This window comes from Monodelphis domestica, chromosome 2 (genome assembly GCF_027887165.1).
Source record: "Monodelphis domestica isolate mMonDom1 chromosome 2, mMonDom1.pri, whole genome shotgun sequence".
Classification (NCBI taxonomy): Eukaryota; Metazoa; Chordata; class Mammalia; order Didelphimorphia; family Didelphidae; genus Monodelphis; species Monodelphis domestica.
Genome location: NC_077228.1, coordinates 299,731,949 through 299,750,002, shown reverse-complemented (window position 1 = coordinate 299,750,002; position 18,054 = coordinate 299,731,949). Strand labels below are relative to the sequence as shown.

At 37.4% G+C, this 18,054-nt stretch overlaps 1 protein-coding gene across 1 annotated transcript; it reads right to left on the bottom strand.

The window, feature by feature from the left end:
- Nucleotides 1-12,008: 12,008 nt before the first annotated feature.
- Nucleotides 12,009-16,753, bottom strand: IL17A (interleukin 17A). The gene is made up of 3 exons (XM_007484085.3): nucleotides 16,592-16,753; nucleotides 13,878-14,080; nucleotides 12,009-12,443 (listed from the first exon to the last, which is right to left on the bottom strand). Exons 1-3 carry the CDS (start codon nucleotides 16,616-16,618, stop codon nucleotides 12,212-12,214), a joined length of 462 nt encoding a protein of 153 aa, XP_007484147.2. The 5' UTR covers nucleotides 16,619-16,753; the 3' UTR covers nucleotides 12,009-12,211.
- Nucleotides 16,754-18,054: the final 1,301 nt, after the last annotated feature.

Here is an 18,054-nt window from a genome sequence, read left to right as displayed (position 1 = left end):
TTTATGCCCTAATACATGGTCATTTTTTGTGAATGTACCATGTGTTGCTGAAAAGAAGGTGTATTCCTTTTTTGTCCCTATTTATTTTTCTCCACATGTCTACTAACTCTAATTTTTCTAAGATTTCATTCACTTCTTTCACCTCTTTCTTTTTTATTTTTTGATTTGATTTATCTAGTTCGGATAGAGGAAGGTTCAGATCTTCCGCTAGTATAGTTTTTCTATCTATTTCATCCTTGAGCTCCTCTAGTTTCTCCTTTAGAAATGTGGATGCTATGCCATGTGGTACATACATATTGAGTACAGATATTTCCTCATTGTCTATACTGCCTTTTATCAGGATGTAATTACTTTCCCTATCTCTTTTAACTAGATTTATTTTTACTTTGGCTTTGTCAGATATCATGATCGCGACTCCTGCCTTCTTTTTATCAGTTGATGCCCAATAGATTTGGTTCCATCCTTTTACTTTCACCCTATGTGTATCTACCTTCCTCATGTGTGTTTCTTGCAGACAGAATATGGTAAGGTCCAATCCACTCTGCTATTCACTTGTGTTTTATGAGTTCATTCCATTCACATTCAGAGTTATGATTACTAGCTGTGCATTTCCCAGCATTTTGATTTCTACTCCAGGTCCTGCCTTTTCTTCTTTCACTATTTCCTTCTACACCAATGTTTGTTTATAATCAGTTCCCCTAGTTCCCACCCTTATTTTACTTCCCTTTCTACCCCCCTCCCTTTTATTCCCCCCCTTATTTTCCCCTGTCCTCTTTTTAAGTCCCCCCCCCCACCTTCTCCCTCCCTTGTACTGCTTCCCTCCCCACCAGTCCATTTTTTACCCTTCTACTCCCCTATAGGGCGCAAATCTATTCTCTGCCCCAATGGATTGGATTGTTATTCCCTCTTTGGGTCAGTTTCAAAGCACGTAAGAGTTGAGTATTTCCTATCTCCAACCTCTTTACCCTTCCAGTGTATCGTTGTTCTCCCTCCTCCTGCCATGAGCTTCTTTGTGACATATAAATTTACCCCTATTTGTTTCTTTTCCCATTTCTTTTAGTATTAACCTCTTTTTTTTAGCTCTGGTTGAATATATATATATATATATATATATATGAATATATATATATATATATATATATATACATACCTATTTATGTCTTGTACTTTCATCCTATACAGTTTGTCACTGTTCCCTTTAAGTGTAATTCTTCTAGCTGCACAGGTGATAACAGTTTTTAAGAGTTACCAACGATCTCTTTTCTTATAGGGATACATATCATTTTAACTTATTGAGTCTCTTAAAATTTGTTGTTGTTGTTGTTTTGTTTTGTTTTTCTTTTCCCCCTCTTTTTAAATTACCTTTTGATGATTCTCTTGAGTTCTGTGCTTGGACATCAAATTTTCTGTTCAGGTCTGGTCTTTTCCTTATGAATGCTTGATATTCTTCTATTGTGTTGAATGACCATACTTTCCCCTGTAAGAATATAGTCAGTTTTGATGGGTACTTGATTCTTGGTTGTAGACCTAGTTCCCTTGCTTTCCGGAATATCATATTCCATTCCTCTCAGTCATTTAGTGTGGATGCAGCCAGATCCTGTGTTATTCTCACTGTGATTCCATGGTATCTGAATGCTTTTCTTTGGTCTGATAGTTTTTGAATTTGGCTATAACATTCCTGGGTGTTGTCAGTTGGGGATTAAATACAGGAGGTGATCTGTGGATTCTTTCCATCTCCACTTTCCCCTTTTGTTCTAGGATATCAGGACAGTTTTCCTGAATAATTTCTGGTAGTATTATATCCAGGATTTTTCTTTTGTCATGGTCTTCTGGTAGACCAATGATTCTTAAATTGTCTCTTCTCGAACAATTTTCTAAATCGTCTGTTTTGTGAATGAGATGCTTCATATTTTCCTCAATTTTTTCATTATTTTTGTTTTGTTTTATAGTGTCCTGCTGCCTTGTGAGGTCACTTAATTCCTGTTATTGTATTCTGGTTCTTAAAGACTGGATTTCATCCCTGGCTTTTTGGTCATCCTTTTCATTCTGGTCTGATTTTCTTTGAAGATTGTCTTTCATCCTCTTTACCTTGTCTTTCATCTCATTTGCCTCATCTTTCATTTCGTTTGCCTCATTTTCCAGCTGGTTGGTTTTGGCTTTCAAGACACTATTTTCTCGTTTTAGTTTAAGTGCCTCTGTTTCCAGATGACTTATCTTAATTTTTAAGTTCTTCTTCCAATTGTCTTCAGCCTCTCTTAATTGTGTTTTGAGTTCTTCCCCAGCCTGTATCCTATTCCCTGGGATTTCTGATTTATTGTTTGCTGATCTCTCTCCCTCTGTTCCGTTTGCTGAGTAGAAGCTGTCTATTGTAGTTTCTTTCTTCTTTTTTCTGTTGTTTGCTCAAATTCCCCCCTTCATTAATCCCCATATTTGTCTGTCCTCTTGATCTTCTCATTTTTTTTTTGTTTTGGGGGCTTCTGTCAGTCTCCCCTCTTGGAGCTTAAACAGGAGATCTCTCAGTGTAGTCTCTGGTGGGGGGTTGTTGGGGTTTGAGCTTCCCTGTCCTCTGGAGGCTTTTGATTGGATTAAAGTCCAGCAGTCAATGAGGTTGGGTGTGGAGCCTGGGATTCCCTGAGTTCTGGAGACTTTTGATGGGATTGAGTTCAGTTTAGTTGGGCTGGGTGTGCTCTGAGTCCAAAACTTCCTAGAAGGCTGGAGCAAATATGGAGGATCTCCACAGCTCTGGCCAGGCTGCCAGGTATATGTTCCCTCTCTAGCTCCTTCCCTGCCATCTGTGTTGGATGCTCTGAACTTGGCCAACCCTGCTCGCAAGATATGCCCTTCAGACCAGCACCTTTGCCCGCCCAGAAGTTCCTGCTGCCACTGGAATCTCAGCACTCTGGGTGGGAAGGGGGATGGATCCTGGGGCCTTCCTTCTGTCTTCCCATTAAACCCGAGTGTTCTTGGATTCTGGCTTTTCGGGGGGTGTACCTTTTGAATTGAGTCCAGCAGGAGGGTTCCTTGTCTCTGTCTTGTTGTTAAGTTTGATTTTCAGTCCCCTGAGTGCATTCAGTTTGTGATTGGTTAGGAAGGGTATTCAGAGGTCTGAACTTCTGCTCCTTCTAGGCCACCATCTTGACTCCACCTCCTCATTGTTATGTATTTTAAAAATTTATTTAAAATATTTTTCTATGGCTACATGATTCATGATTTTTTCCACCCTTCTTTCCTACCCTCTTCAGCAGCTGACAAGCAATTTCACTGGGTTATACATGTATCATTGTTCAAAACCCATTTCCATGTCATTCATATTTGCAATAAAGTGATCCTTTAACATCAAAACCCCAATCATATCCCCATTGAACCACATGATTGATCACATGTTTTTCTTCTGCACTTCTGTTACCACAGTTCTTTCTCTGGATGTGGATAGTGTTCTTTCTCATAAGTTCCTCTGGATTGTCCTGGGTCATTTCATTGCTGTTAGTAGAAAAGTCTATTACATTTGATTGTGCAAGAATGTATCATCAATCTCTGTGTACAATGTTCTCCTGGTTCTGCTCCTTTCACTCTGCATCAGTTCTTGGAGATCTTTCCAGTTCATATGGAATTTCTCCAGCTCATTATTCCTTTCAACACAATAGTATTTCATCACCATCAGATACCACAATTTATTCAGCCATTCCCCAATTGATAGAAACCCCCTCATTTTCCAATTTTTTTTCTTGCTAACACAAAGAGCATGGCTATACAATTTTTTTTTGTACAAGTATTTTTCGTTATTATGTCTTTGGGGTATAAATCCAGCAGTTGTATGGCTGGATCAAAGGGCAATCATTCATTTAAAGCCCTTTGGACATAATTCCAAATTGCCCTCCAGAATGGTTGGACCAATTCAAAACTCCACCAGCAGTGTATTAGTGTCCCCATTTTGCCACATCCCATCCAAAATTTATCAATTTCCTTTGCTGCCATATTGGCCAATTTTCTAGGTGTGAGGTGGTGCCTCAGAGTTGTTTTTATTTGCATTTCTCTGATTATAAGAGATTTAGAACACTTTTTTATGTGCTTATTGATTGTTTTGATTTCTTCATCTGAAAACTGCCTATTCATGTCCCTTGACCTTTTTTCCATTGGGGATTGACTTGGTTTGTTGTTGATGTTGTAAATTTTACTTAGTTCCTTATATATTTGGAAAATTAAAACATTGTCAGAGAGTTTTGTTATAAAAATGTTCTCCCAGTTTGTTGCTTTCCATCTAATTTTGATTGCATTGGTTTTGTTTGTACAAAACTTTTTATTTTGATATAGTCAAAGTCATTTATCATTTTCTCTACATTTTGGTTCTCTACATTTTGTTCAGTACATTTTGTAATGCTTTGTAATGTTTGTTACATTTTGTAATGTTCCCTATCTCTTTCTTGGTCTTAAATTCCTTTCTTTCCCACAGATATGACAGGCATGCTATTCTATGTTCAACTAATTTATTTATGACTTCACTCCTTATATTTGTCATTTATATATTTTCAATTTATCTTGGTATAGGGGATGTTGATTTGAACCTAATTTTTCCCATACTATTTTCTAGTTTTCCCAGCAATTAAAAAAAAATCAAATAGTGAGTTATTTTCCCCAAAGTTGGGATCTTTGGCTTTATTGAACACTAAGTTGCTGAGGTCATTTACCCCTAGCCTATTCCATTGGTCCACCCTTCTGTCTCTTAGCCAGTACAATATTGTTTTGATGACCACTGCTTTAAAGTATAGTTTAAGATCTGGTACTACTACGCCCCCATCCTTCACATTTTTTTCATTATTTCCCTTGATATTTTTGACCTTTTGTTCTTCCAGATGAACTTTGTTATAAATTTTTCTAATTCTTCAAAAAAGTTTTTTTGGACGTTTGATATGTATGGCACTGAATAAGTAGACTAATTTTGGCAGGATTGTCATTTTTATTATATTAGCTCATCCCACCCATGAGCAATTAATGTTTTGTCCAATTATTTAGAACTAGTTTTGTCATGCTTATTTTTTCAAGTTTTTAATTCTTTATATCTACTAAAGGTTCTTTAGCTTGGTGCTGATCACCGAACAATTTGTTATTCAGAGTTGACACTTGACTTTGGGTGGGACAAAGGTGTCATGAACTTCAAAATAGTGGTATACATTGCTCCATAAAAGAGTTGACTTTAAATCCTATTATTTTACATGTCATTTAAAGTTGTCCACAATCAAACTCCAGCCTTCCTTCTCAGACTTATTTTACATTATTCTCTTTCACACACATACACAAACACACCCACCCACCCACCTCTATATCTCTATACAAGCTATGCTTAGAATGCTTAGAATCCTTAAATTCTTATTGTAATAAAGAGATAATCTGTGTGGAACTATTTCTCAAGTTTCTGTAAATGAATACTCTGGCAGACTAGAGAGATACTAGGGGAACCTGAGGATGCCTATTTGTAATGGAGATAGATGAGAGATACTAGGGGATACCTCAGGATGCCTAGTTATAATGGAGATAGAGGTATTTCTTTAGAGAGATAAAGAGATGCTGCTAGAGGGGATATTCTGGGTTTGCCTAATGATCACTATTGATGGCTAATAGATCAAGATATTTCCTACCCTCCTTCTCCCTTCAACCCCTCCCTTCACCACCTTCTTCTTGAAGCCTTTGGCTTCACCCCTCCCCCCTGAGTGGACTGTAAGATTTATGAGGAAAAACTCTTTTCTTTTCCTTTCTCAAGTAAAGGGGTTTATTGGGAACAACAGGATGGGGATTGAGATGAAAGGGATAGGGGTGTCCCTAATCTATGAGGAGAATTAGGAGGATTATGGAAAATGTCAGTCCTGTCACATCTGTGACACAGAGACAGTGAGAGAGATGAAGGACAACTGTTAAATCTTCTTCTTCTTCCAATCACACAAAACCACCAACAAAGGTTAATTTCTTCTCAGGTTAATTCCAGAAGCTCCCCCTCCCCCCCAAAAGGTCCTTCAACCTAGGACAGATGAAACCAGTCCCCCTTGATCAGAAACCCCAGAGAAGTCTCTCCCTTGGTCAGTAACCCCAGAGAAGTTTTTTCAGTTCATCTCTTCTGACCAGGCTCCAACTGCCTTTTCTGGGAGCATTCTGTTTTGGAATGTTCACCTTGATTGACAGATCAGGTCCTTTACTTTGGTTTGTATGCTTGTCTTGTCTTGTAAATCCTCTCTTTCTTCATGCCTCTTCCACATTATGCCATTTTCTATGGGAAGCCCTATCTAATTCCCCTAATTGCTAAAGCTTTTTACATATTTTAACTCTCATACCCTAAGACAATATAACTTCTAGAGGTCAGAGCCTTTTTTTTGTTTGGGATCTTTGGTACCTAGTAAAGTGACTTGTATGTAATACTTGTATAATAAAAGCTTATTGAAAATGATTAGAGAAGGGCAGAGCCAAAATGGTGGAGCACCATGGAAAGCTAGGACTGCTCTGAGAATCTTCTCAAACCAATCTTAAAATAATAAAAAATAAAGTAAAATAATAAAATAAAATAAAATAATGCTGGAGTGACAGAATCAATATGGGGATGGAGTGAAGTAACTCTTCTGAGGAAAACAACTTGGAAGGTAGGCAGAGATGGTGTATTTCACTGGGGTGAGAGGAGAGAGTCACCAGAAGCATTCAGAAGCAAAGTCAGGCACTGAAGAATGCAATCTGCCCAACTCCTTCTCACCTATTGCTCCAGGTTCTCTACCTAGTCACAAGTCAACTTTGAGTTCCTGAGACCCAGCCTAAGCCAACAGAAGAGCACCTCATGCCTGTTCCTTGAAGTTCCAAGCCCTAGCCCAAGTTTGTAGTGAAAACTCAAGCACTAACATAAGGCAGTCTGTGGTACCTATCCCTTTCAAGTCTAAGAGGAGGCGCAGAGCCCTGCCAAAGTCTGCACTGAGGTCCCAAGCCTCACAGCAAGGGAGTCTGCAGGCCAACCGATTGGTGTAGGTCCAGTGAGGCTCAGGCCCCCTAGCAAAGCCTTCACTGAGGTCCCAAGCTCTAGTATACAGATATTTTCAGTATACCTGGCCTCTGTAAGCTCAGAGTGAGGACCAGAGCCCTTGTCCAAGCTGGAGGTAAGGCCCTGAGTCCCAGGACAAGGTAGCTCATAGTGCTCTGAGCCCTATAAGCCATTAGAGATCCCTAGAAGAGAATGAATCAACAATGGGAGATGGTTTTCAGAGCTCCCAGCCTATAGGCCATCATGCCACCTTGGAAGATCTAAAACCTAAAGAAACATAGAACTAGAGTTGATGATAGCAGCAAGGAAGAACTGAAGGTTAAGAGTGCTCTCTCTACCCTGAGAATAGAGACTACCTTTAAGATAAAAGTAAAAAAAAAAGCCTGGGAAAATGAACAAACAGCAAAAAGAAACTCCAAAATAACACACACACACACACACACACACACACACACACACACACACACACACACCCATAACCATAGAAAATTTTTATAGAGAAAAAGAAGAGTAAGGTACTGATTCTGAAGGGAACAGCAAGATCAAAGCAGCCAACTGCAAAACTTCAAAGTAAAATGGAAGTAATCTCAAGCTCTGGAAGAGATCAAAAAGGAATAAAAAGACTCAAATAAGAGAAGCAAAAGACAAATGGGGAAGAGAAAGGAAAGTAAAAAAAGGAAAGAAAAAAACAGTTTAAAAAGCAGTATTGGTCAAATGAAAAAAGAGGTACAAAAATCCAATGAAGAAAAGAGTTTTTTAAAAAAGTAGAATTGACCAAAATGGAAAAGGAGGCTCAAACTCCTGGAAGAAAATAGTTTCTTAAGATTTGGAATTGGGCAAATTGAAGCTAATGACTTCATGAGATATTAATAAACAGTAAAACAAAATCAAAAGAATTAAAAAATAGAAGAAAACATGAAATATCTCATTGAGAGAACATCTTACCTGGAAATTAGATCCAGGAGAAACAATCTAAGAATTACTGGACTACCTAAAAGTCATGATTTAAATAAAAAAGTCTAGACAATATATTATAAGAAATTATCAAAGAAAACTGTTCTGATATTTTTAAACAAAAAGGTAAAATAGAAATCAAAAGAATCCACTGATCACCTCCTGAAATAAATCTCCAAAGGACAATTCACAGGAATATTACAGCCATATTCAAGAGCTCCCAGGTCAAGAAGAAAATATTACAAACAGCCAGAAAGAAACTATTCAAATATAATGGTGCCATAGTGAGGATTACACAGGACTTATTAGCTTCTACATTAAAGGATTGGAAGGCTTGGAATATGATATTCTGGAATGCAAAGGAACTAGGTTTACAACCAGGAATCACTTACTTAGCAGAACTGAGTTTATTTTTTCAGAGGAAAAAATTAATTATTTAATAAAATAGAATTCCAAGCATTCCTGATGAAAAGACCAGACAAACAGAAAATTTGATGTCCAAATACAAGTCTCAAAAAGGGTAGGTAAGAAAGAGAAATTTAAAAGGATTAAATAAGATTGAACTATTTATATTCTTATATGGAAAGATGATATTTATAATTCTTACTTTTTATCATCAGAGTAGTTAGGAGAATATGTAGATGGAGGGTGTGGACATAAACTGTTTAGGATGACATGCAATATAAAAAATCAATGGGTGGAAAAGAGAATTGTGCTGAGAAAAAAGGAAAAAGAGAGTTAAAATGGGCTAAACTATACCACCTAAAGAGGTGGGAGGAAAAATATTACAGTGGAGAGGAGGATGAAGGTGGTGATGTACAATGCTTAAACATTACTTTCATTTGAACTAACTCAGAACTAACTTATCTTACCCTATAGAGAAGTGGCAGGAGAATAAGATGGGAGTAAGGAGGGGATTCTTATAAGGAAGGAAGAAAGAAAAACATTTGTGAGAAGGGAGAGAGTGAAAAGAGAGAAAAAGAGCACAATCAGAAGGAGAAAATAAGAGATAGAGTAATACCTAGATGGTCAGCTGTGGATGTGAATGTAATAAACTCACCCATAAAATGGAAGTTGTTAGCAGATTGGATTAAAAATCAGAATCCTATGATATATTGTTTATGAGAAATATATTTGAGGCCAGGAGACACAATATAGGGGTCAGATGGTACTTTAGAATTATTTTAATTTGCATTTCTCTAATCAAATAGCTTTTAAAAATATGATTATTGATAGCTTTGATTTCAGAAAAAGCTATAAAGGCCGATGTGAACTGATACAGAGTGAAATAAGCAGAACCAAGAGAACATTGAATACAGTAACAGCAATATTGTGAAATCAACTGTGAAAGACTTAGTTATTCTCAGCAGTATAATGATCCAGGATAATTCTGAAGGACTTATGTTAGAGAATACTATCTACTTTCAGAGAAAGAACTGTCAGAGTTGGAATGCAGATCAAAGTATACTACTTTTCGCTTTAGTTTTTTGGGCTTTTGGTTTTATATGGTTATTTTCTTTTAAAAATGAACAATATGGAAATATATTTTCCATGGTAATACATGTATAACCCAGATCAAATTGCTTACTATCTCAAAGAAGGGGAAGGAAAGGGAGAGAGGGAGACAATTTGGATCTTATAGCTTCAGAAAATTTATATGGAAAATTGTTATTACATGTAATTGGCAAAATAAAATATCTTTACAAAAAAGAAAATTATTAGATAAGGGGAGAATATAGCAGGTAAAACTGAGTTTAATTAATTTGAAGAAAAAATGGATAAAAGTGGGTCTCTTCTTACAAATTTTTATTCATCATATAATAATTACATGGCACTGAGCTGAACACAGAATTAATCTTGGTGTCTGTCTTAGGAAAATAATATCAATGTCTGGTAGACTTAAATGAAGAAATATGAAACAAAATTCAGCCAATATTTTTGGTCCAAAAGGGTGTAATGATGTTTCCTTAGAAGCTATGGAGGAGAAAAAAAAACTTCTCCATTTAACTTTTAGAGAGAAGATGAATTTATTTTACTCCCTTTTTCTTAGGGTAATTTAATCATAGGATTCATTGAAAGATTGGGAGTTGGAAGTTTGTAAATTATCATGATATACTCAAGTTGTCCTAATATGTATGTAATGAAGACATGTAAGATTGATTCTGTTTACTTGGGATTCAGAGTGATTTGGAGAAATTGTCTTTAGGACAGAGTATCTTAAAGAACTGTCTTTGAAAGTAACAGCCTCACTGAGGTAACCATAGAATCCACACTTCTCAATTTTGGGATATTAGATTGGAGCTGGGAGCCCCTCAGTCACTGGCTCATTCCATGCCAGCTATCATGGTCTCTCAAAAACGAGAAAACCAAATCCTTTGTGCTTTGCATAAACATGTCTAATCTTAGACTTGGTATATCTAATCCTTGACTTAGTATGTCTATTCCCTGACTTTCTCTGATGAGTTATTTTATTTTATTTTTAAAACTCTTACCTTCCATCTTGGAATCAATACTGTGTATTGGTTCCAAGGCAGAAGAGTTGTAAAGGCTAGTCAATGGGGGTTAAGTGACTTGCCCAGGGTCACACAGCTGAGAAGTGTCTGAGGCCAAATTTGAACCCAGGACCCTCCAGTCTCTAGACCTGGCTCTCAATCCACTGATACCCAGTTGCCTCTGATGTGTTATTTTAGAATTGCTTAACTGTTATCCCTTGGCTTTAATTATGGGCACCTAGTCCAAAGACTCAATGGGACATTGTACTGTTGAAATCTTGAGAATGAATTACTTCATACTCTTTTCTTGGTGTCTTAGGCCAATTAGATGTACCAAAAAGTATTCCCCCTTGCATCTGAGAATTCATTGGCCCCATTTTAGGGAACTCTTCACCCATATCACCTCAGATTCCTCCCTGGATTGGCCCCTTCATCCTATATTATTCTCTAGAATATCTCTAGATTCTCTTCTTCTCTAGAAGATTATTTAATATATTCCTTGCCAACTTTGAGCTGAGCTCCTCTGGCAATAGGCTGAAAAGTCCACGTCTACATGTACATTCTTGCTTAATAAAGATTATTTTTATTTTAAAGGTTGTATCTCTTGGTCATCTTTCTATTCTGGGAAAGTGGGATAGAGAACTCTAGGGGGTCTGTGCACCCCAGGGTGTTTGCTCCTCTTTGAGGGAAAGAGAGACCTAAGTTCCTTAGAGTTTGTGTCTCAGTTTACAGAAGAGACCTTATAGTTATCTAGTCAAATCATAATTTTAAAGCCAGAAGGCTTCCCTTGGTGGGTCTGAGAATCTGGTCATTTACTTTCTACATACTAAAGCAATACAAAGAGATCCATAAATAACTCATCTAAATATAGTTTACCTTTTTAAATAATAAAATAAATCATACACCTAGTCACTGTTTTTCAGGGCAAGAAATGATAAAAAATAATTGGAGGGGATAGGTAGGTGGCTTAGTGGATAGACAAATGTGGAGATGGGAGATCCTGGGTTCAAACCTGACATCAGACTTTTCCTGGCTGTATGACCCTGGGCAAGTCACTTGACCTCCATTGCTTAGCCTTTATTGTTCTTCTGCCTTGGAACAAATACTAAGTTTTGATTGATGAGATGATGATAAGATGTAAGATGAGAGGTAAGAATTTTTAAAAATAATGGGAGCTATTAACAAAATGAGGCTTTCTCCCTCAAAGGTCCAAGGATGTATAATAAACTTAAAAAAAAAAACCCAAATCAAATTAGAAGTCAACATGGGCCCCAAATTTAATATCATAGAGATAATGGGTGCTCTGGTCCTTGTCTTTGAACAGAAGTTTGAAGTTAGAATAAGTGAAACCTATTCTTTTGTGTGTGTGTGTTAACATTTATTTTTATTTATAAAATACATAACAATATAATATGTAATATAATACATATGGTTTGTTATAAATACATAATAAATTATAATAAATATGCTTCCCCAAGAAAACAAATTTACCCATTAGAAATATCCAAATGTTGTCTCATTCATTCTCCCTCCCCCCCCCCCCAAGAATTCCAAACTAATGGTCCTATCAGTTTTAGAATCATACAATCCTATGGAAGGATTGAATGTTCTTTAGATTCTCTAGAATTTGGTCTAAGATGGGATTGCTCTCTGAGGATTTGTGTTCAGCTAAGGGGAGGTATCTATTGTTGGAAGCAAAGTTGGAGGCTGCCCCATTGCCTCTGAAGCACCTTCCCAATGAGCTGCCCCTCAGCTTTCAGGGCACTGTGCGTGGGATGACACAGGTGCAGCCCACCGTCACCAATATCTTTTCTAGTCGGAAGGAAGTGGAGCAGTTTGGGGACTCTCTCCGGAGGACCATGATCTCCTGCTGGATGGGGACCGAGTTCCTGTGGTAATCCACTTTGCCCTCTACATTGATGCAGCCTGAGTAGCGGCACCTGGCTTCCCAGATCACCCGGGGCTGTCTGTTTTCGTCCACATTTTGCCTAGAGGAGAAAACAAAGAGAGATGTGATTCCTCTAGGAAGCATGAACGAAATGGAAACGGGAACAGATAAGGGGAAGAATTTTTTAGGAGGATTAAGTCCAGACACTGGAAGTTTCTAGTCATTTTTAGAAGACGTCACCAAGTATTACTTTAAAAAGTTTTTAATAAGTTTATGCGTGGTGAAGAACGCCATCTATTTTCTCTATTCCCCTTCTATCATGATCAGGAAAGACAAAAGGAGCCTAAGCCATAGGAGCTGGAATTTAGGTTAGACACAAGGGATATTTTTCTTAAAGTTAAGATAGTTAAATAGTAAAAAGAGTGAGGAGTTTGCAGAATAGGTTTAGGATGGAGAGTCATCTGATTGGTGAAACCTGTTCTTTGAAAATAAGGGTGATAAACTAATGATCCAGTCAATTTCAGAATCATAGAATTCTACTCAAGTTTTACACAGAGACTTGTTTGTGGCAGAGGTGATTCTTGAATCCAGGTCTCCTAACTCGCAATTCAGTGCTCTTTTCACTAAACATATTGCCTCAAATCATCTCATTTTCTCTGATGCAAGATTCATGGGAAGGGAGCTGAGAAGAGGCTTAGCTCTTTGGGAACTGAGAACAGTAGAACAAAGCCATGAACTCGACTATCCTTTTGCCTTTCTCCTCTCTAAATAACTCGTTGATATAGAACTTTGCAGTTTTACAACTATTTGCTTCTTACTGTTCCTATAAAGTGGGGCAAACTGTGATTCTCATCTTACAGAAAAAGAAAATGATACTCAGCAAGGTTAAATAATTTTTTTCAGTAACACACAACCAGTAAGAGTCCAGGCAGACTCAGATCTTCTGATTCTAAGAAACATATACTTCCCTGGAGGAAGAGTCCCAATAATGCCACATTTCTTGGACATTTTAATACTTAAGAGCCTGCAAGGTGGGTAAGATCTGAGGGAAAATACTGCCTCAAAAGTTGTATGATTCTGGACAAATCTCTTAAGCTCTACTACCTTAGTTTACTCATTTACAAAATGGGGATAATTACAGCACCTGCCTCTCAGGGTTGTAGCAAGGATAAAATGAGATTACATGTAAAGAATCTTCCAATCCTTGAGGTGCTTATGTAAAAGCTGGTGACCTGGTGATTATTAAAGTTCCTTCCTTCCTCCAGTAACTCATTGTGGAAGGTAATGAAGTTATTAGAGCCATTTTGCAGAGAAAGAATTTAATATAGTATCATCCATGAGAAATATCACTGAGTTGTTTCACCTATTCTCAGTGGTCAGATGGTGAAGGGCAGCAAGAGGAAGAAGAAAGCAAGGTCTCTGGGGAATCTGCCAAGAGAGACAGTGCAGTTCCCACTCTTAGATGAAAAGCAATCCATTTGGTACAAGACAGAGGAGCACTTTCAGTTGGGCGTTGAGGTAGGGTCTTACTTACACTAAATCCCAGGGAGAGGTAGAGCGGTTCTTGTAATCGGGGGATATCTTTGAGCCTTGGTTCCGGTTAATCATATTCATGTTGACCCTTATGCTCTGTAAAGAGTCATTCCCCTCTACTTTGGGGCAGCCTGACTTCTTTGGCATTGAGACTCCCATCTTCATCATAACTGCCAGAATCAGCAACAGCAGCAGTGACTTGAACTGGAGGAGAGAAGGGGAGAGAAATGTGAGAGGAGATAAATGACCTGGATTATTAGGGTACCCATGATAATAGGGATGTGCAAGAGATATGAAAAATTTTCAGGTAGGTGAGAAAAAGAAACAAAAAACCAAGAACACCAAATAAGCGCTGGGACCACAGACTTGTCTTCCATGTTTTCTATTCTCCTAGTGATGATGATATAGACATCTACTGCTGGCCTGAAGAATAGCACCAAGACTATCCAGCCCATTTTTGTGATTTTCAGAGGAATTTTTACTTGCTAACAGAATGTTTTCTTATTTTAGTTATTGAGCTTGGGGAGGAGGGGTGGTGTCTGCATTAATTTAAATGGCTGAGGTATAATGTGAAATGTAAAATGCAGATATAGTTTCTGGCTTCACTTTTCTAGAGAAAGGCAAAGGTCTGAGAAAGTGAAGTCAAAGAAAGGTTGCTACATTGGAAAGAACTCTGGTTCTGGAGTTAGAGATAAAGTTCAATCTTATCTGTGATGCTTACTACCCGTTTGACTGAGTAGCCACTTAACTTTCATGGGTCTCAATTTCTTCAGCTGTAAAATTAGATAGCATGTAGGATCCCTTCCAGGTCTGTATCTGTGATCCACTTACGCAACATTAAGTTGAGGCTGTACCTAACTTTACTTTTTATCACAACCTAGTGAAAGAGGAAAATGTTGACTCATCTAGAAGTCATTTGACATGGCAATACTGAATAACTAATTGAACTAGATGTCTAGCATGGTGTTTCATAGATGAGCCTGTGAGGTTGACTATACCTATAACAGTAAAACCCCAAAAGATCAGCACAGTTGTTAATGTGATTGTCTTGACTTCATATCTAGTTCAGTTTTTAGAATGTAGCTTATCTTGCCATTCTAGATAATAATAATAATAAAGAATGACACTTGAAATGATCTTTTGATTGGTTGAGATCATAGGACCTAGTTTTGGGGACTTTTAGGTCAGCATGTTCATCTTTATGAGAAGAAAGGACATCCATACTGCTGCAAAGTTAGGTAAATACCTTTCTACCTTGTAGAATATTGGAAAGACCATTGTGTTCTCTCTATGAAGAGCTTGGAGCACCTTGGAAGTAAAGACTACAGAAAACAATAGTTTTTATATTAAGAATTGGAGTCAGAGGACATGGATTAAAATCTTATCTCTCCCTCGTACATGTACAACCATGAACAAATCACCTTATCTTCTGGGGCCTCAGTTTCCTTATGGGTAAAATGAGGTATTGGAATGGATGGCCTCTAAGATACCTTGTTGCCTTAGATCTATGATCATATTGTCTTCCGGCAATTCTGGATAATCATTATATTGTTATTTGCTAAGTCATGGGAAGAATTCCAACAATTTTGCAAATGAAGTTTAAAAAAAGACCCTTTAAGTTCACCAAAATAGCAACAAACTACAAATTTACCTTTGTCCTAGAGATGATGCCTACCCACTAATTTGTCCTGGTGGCTACATTTTTTTGGATATAATAGCTTATTTTGGGGGATAATAATAGCTGGTGATTTCCTTTATATTTTAAGGTTTACAAAACTTTTTTCCCCTACCATAACCTTCTGAAAAGAATATGTAAGTAATATTCAAGATGAGAAGACAGGTTCAAAGGGCTTAAGCCATTTCCCATGATCACACAGCTAGTTTTTTAGAGCCCGATTTCCTCAAACACAGGTTTCCTGACTTTAAGTTCCACTGTACTTCATCTGAGAAACCCAGAAAGTTCTCATTCTACTGCGGAAATACAACAAATTCAGAAGTCCAATACAAAGGAGATTGAGTGGGAGAGGTGGGGATTCATTGAGGAGGCCTAAGGTGAGGAGGTGAATTCAGGAGATTCTTGAAATATCCCTTGAAGGTAAATAAGGTCTCTGAGGTAAAGATAAGGAGACAGTGCATTCCAGTCATGAAGAACAGCTTGTGCCATTGCATGGAAGTGGGGGATAAAGTGTCTACCTCAGAGAAATAATTTTTATCTACTACCCAATAAACTGAAGACAGAACTTCACCTAGCTAGTTGGGATTTGAATATGTGTGTGAGAACACACTACCATACCCATCTTGTTAGAAGATGAATATGGTCATTGTATCAAGAATACAATGGAAAATGATGGAAAGAAAGCTCAGGAGATCACATATCCAAGACCCATTTTAGACAGGATGATCCATTTTAAAGGCAAATACCACCACAGGAGCATCATATTAAAGTTCTCTCTGTAGCCTGAGAACAACACATTGAAACATGATATGACGCATCCCATGTGGTTTAGCTTAGGCATAGATCTCTTTCAGTTTTAATCTAATTTTTCATGTTGACCATTATTTCATCAACATAGCTTACAGCCTTCTGCATTTCCCTTTCAAATTATGTTATTCTTTCATCCCCCATAAAAAGCAGTCAATATTCTGGTATACTCAGGCAAGAAGTCTTTTCGGGGCATTCCAAAAGAAAGACTTTCAGGTTATTGCTGTACTTACCCCTGGCAAGTTGCTTGGAGAAGACATAGTGGTCTCTCTTCCTTGGTTTCTTATTGATGTGAGTATGTATCTGCCAAGAGGCTGGCAATGTGTAGAACTGTCATTTCTCCTTAGCTTTTATAGTATATCGTTCTTCTTACCTGTCATTTCTGGCGACGCTGACTTGACGGTATTTGGTTAAAAAAAAATTCCATTCACTAAGGAGGTCAAAGTGTATGATGCAAGGAAATAATGCATTGTTTGCCCTGAGTAATAGATAAGGTAACTACTATGACCATCATTTTCAGAGCTGGAAGGGACAAGAGATAATTTATTCCAACCTCTTTTTGTATTTGAAAAGATCAAGACAGTACAGTTAAATAATATGCTATAATTGTAACTAACATTTTTATGCCACGTTAGAGTTTATTGAATGGTTTCTCTGCCATGGGGAGTAGTTGGTACAAATTTGAAAAGAGCATTAGAGTTGGCATCAGGAGAGAACTGGGTTTGAATCTTAGCTCTCATACTAATTTATATTGTGATGCTGAGAAAGTAAATTAATCTCTCAAAGTCTTAGTCCTTTTCATCTGTAAAATGGAGATAATAATGCTCCTACTCCTCAGATCTCAGTGTCATTGTTAAGGAAATGCTTCATAAAGTTTGAAATGAGATATAGAGTTGAATTATTGTTGTCTTTTCTTATAGATGAGGGAGCCTATAGCACAAAATGGGAAAGTCACTTAGGATCCTGGGTTCCAGAGCTGGAGGAAGTCTTAGAAATAATCTATTTCAATTTCTATAATTTATAGATTAGAGAAGACCCTTTGGATCAATATACAGTATATTTTCTTTTTTTTTTTTAAGCCTTACCTTCCATCTTGGAGTCAATACAGTGTATTGGCTCCAAGGCAGAAGAGTGGTAAGGGCTAGGCAATGGGGGTCAAGTGATTTGCCCAGGGTCACACAGCTGGGAAGTGTCTGAGGCCAGATTTGAACCTGGGATCTCCCATCTCTAAGCCTGTCAATCTATCTACTGAGTCCCGTAACTGCTCTATTTCTAATATATATTGCACATTCCTAGCCCTTAGCTTCAATTTTTAAAAAATATTTCTAATTACCTAATTACACTGAAGAGATGTAACTTCTTCTCTATCCTAAGGAATTATTCTATCTAGCCATCTGAAATAATTTCTTGATATGGATTTATTAAGAGAATCAGCATAATAAATGGATGGGACTTTGGAATCAGGAAGACAAGTTCAAATACTGACTCTACTACATTCTGATTGCTACCTTGGGTAAGTCATTTAAAATTTTGTTAATTCTCTAAGATCATATAGTTTTAGTCTGTGCCCATCTGTTGTAAAGGGTAAGAGATTGTCCTAATTAGGGATTATCTTCATCAATGAAATTATAAGAAAAAAGAGAAGGCATTCATATTCTGTGTATATGCATGGAAAATACTAGAATCTGAACTATAT

Bases quoted from the DNA above. Each gene is read 5' to 3' on its own strand.
- IL17A (XM_007484085.3), bottom strand. From the start codon at position 16,618: ATGTCTTCTCCAAGCAACTTGCCAGGG. The intron at 14,081-16,591 runs GTAAGTACAGCA...TCTCTCCTCCAG, and splicing joins CTCCAAGCAACTTGCCAGGG to TTCAAGTCACTGCTGCTGTT. The intron at 12,444-13,877 runs GTAAGTAAGACC...TTTCTCCTCTAG, and splicing joins ACCTCTCCCTGGGATTTAGT to GCAAAATGTGGACGAAAACA.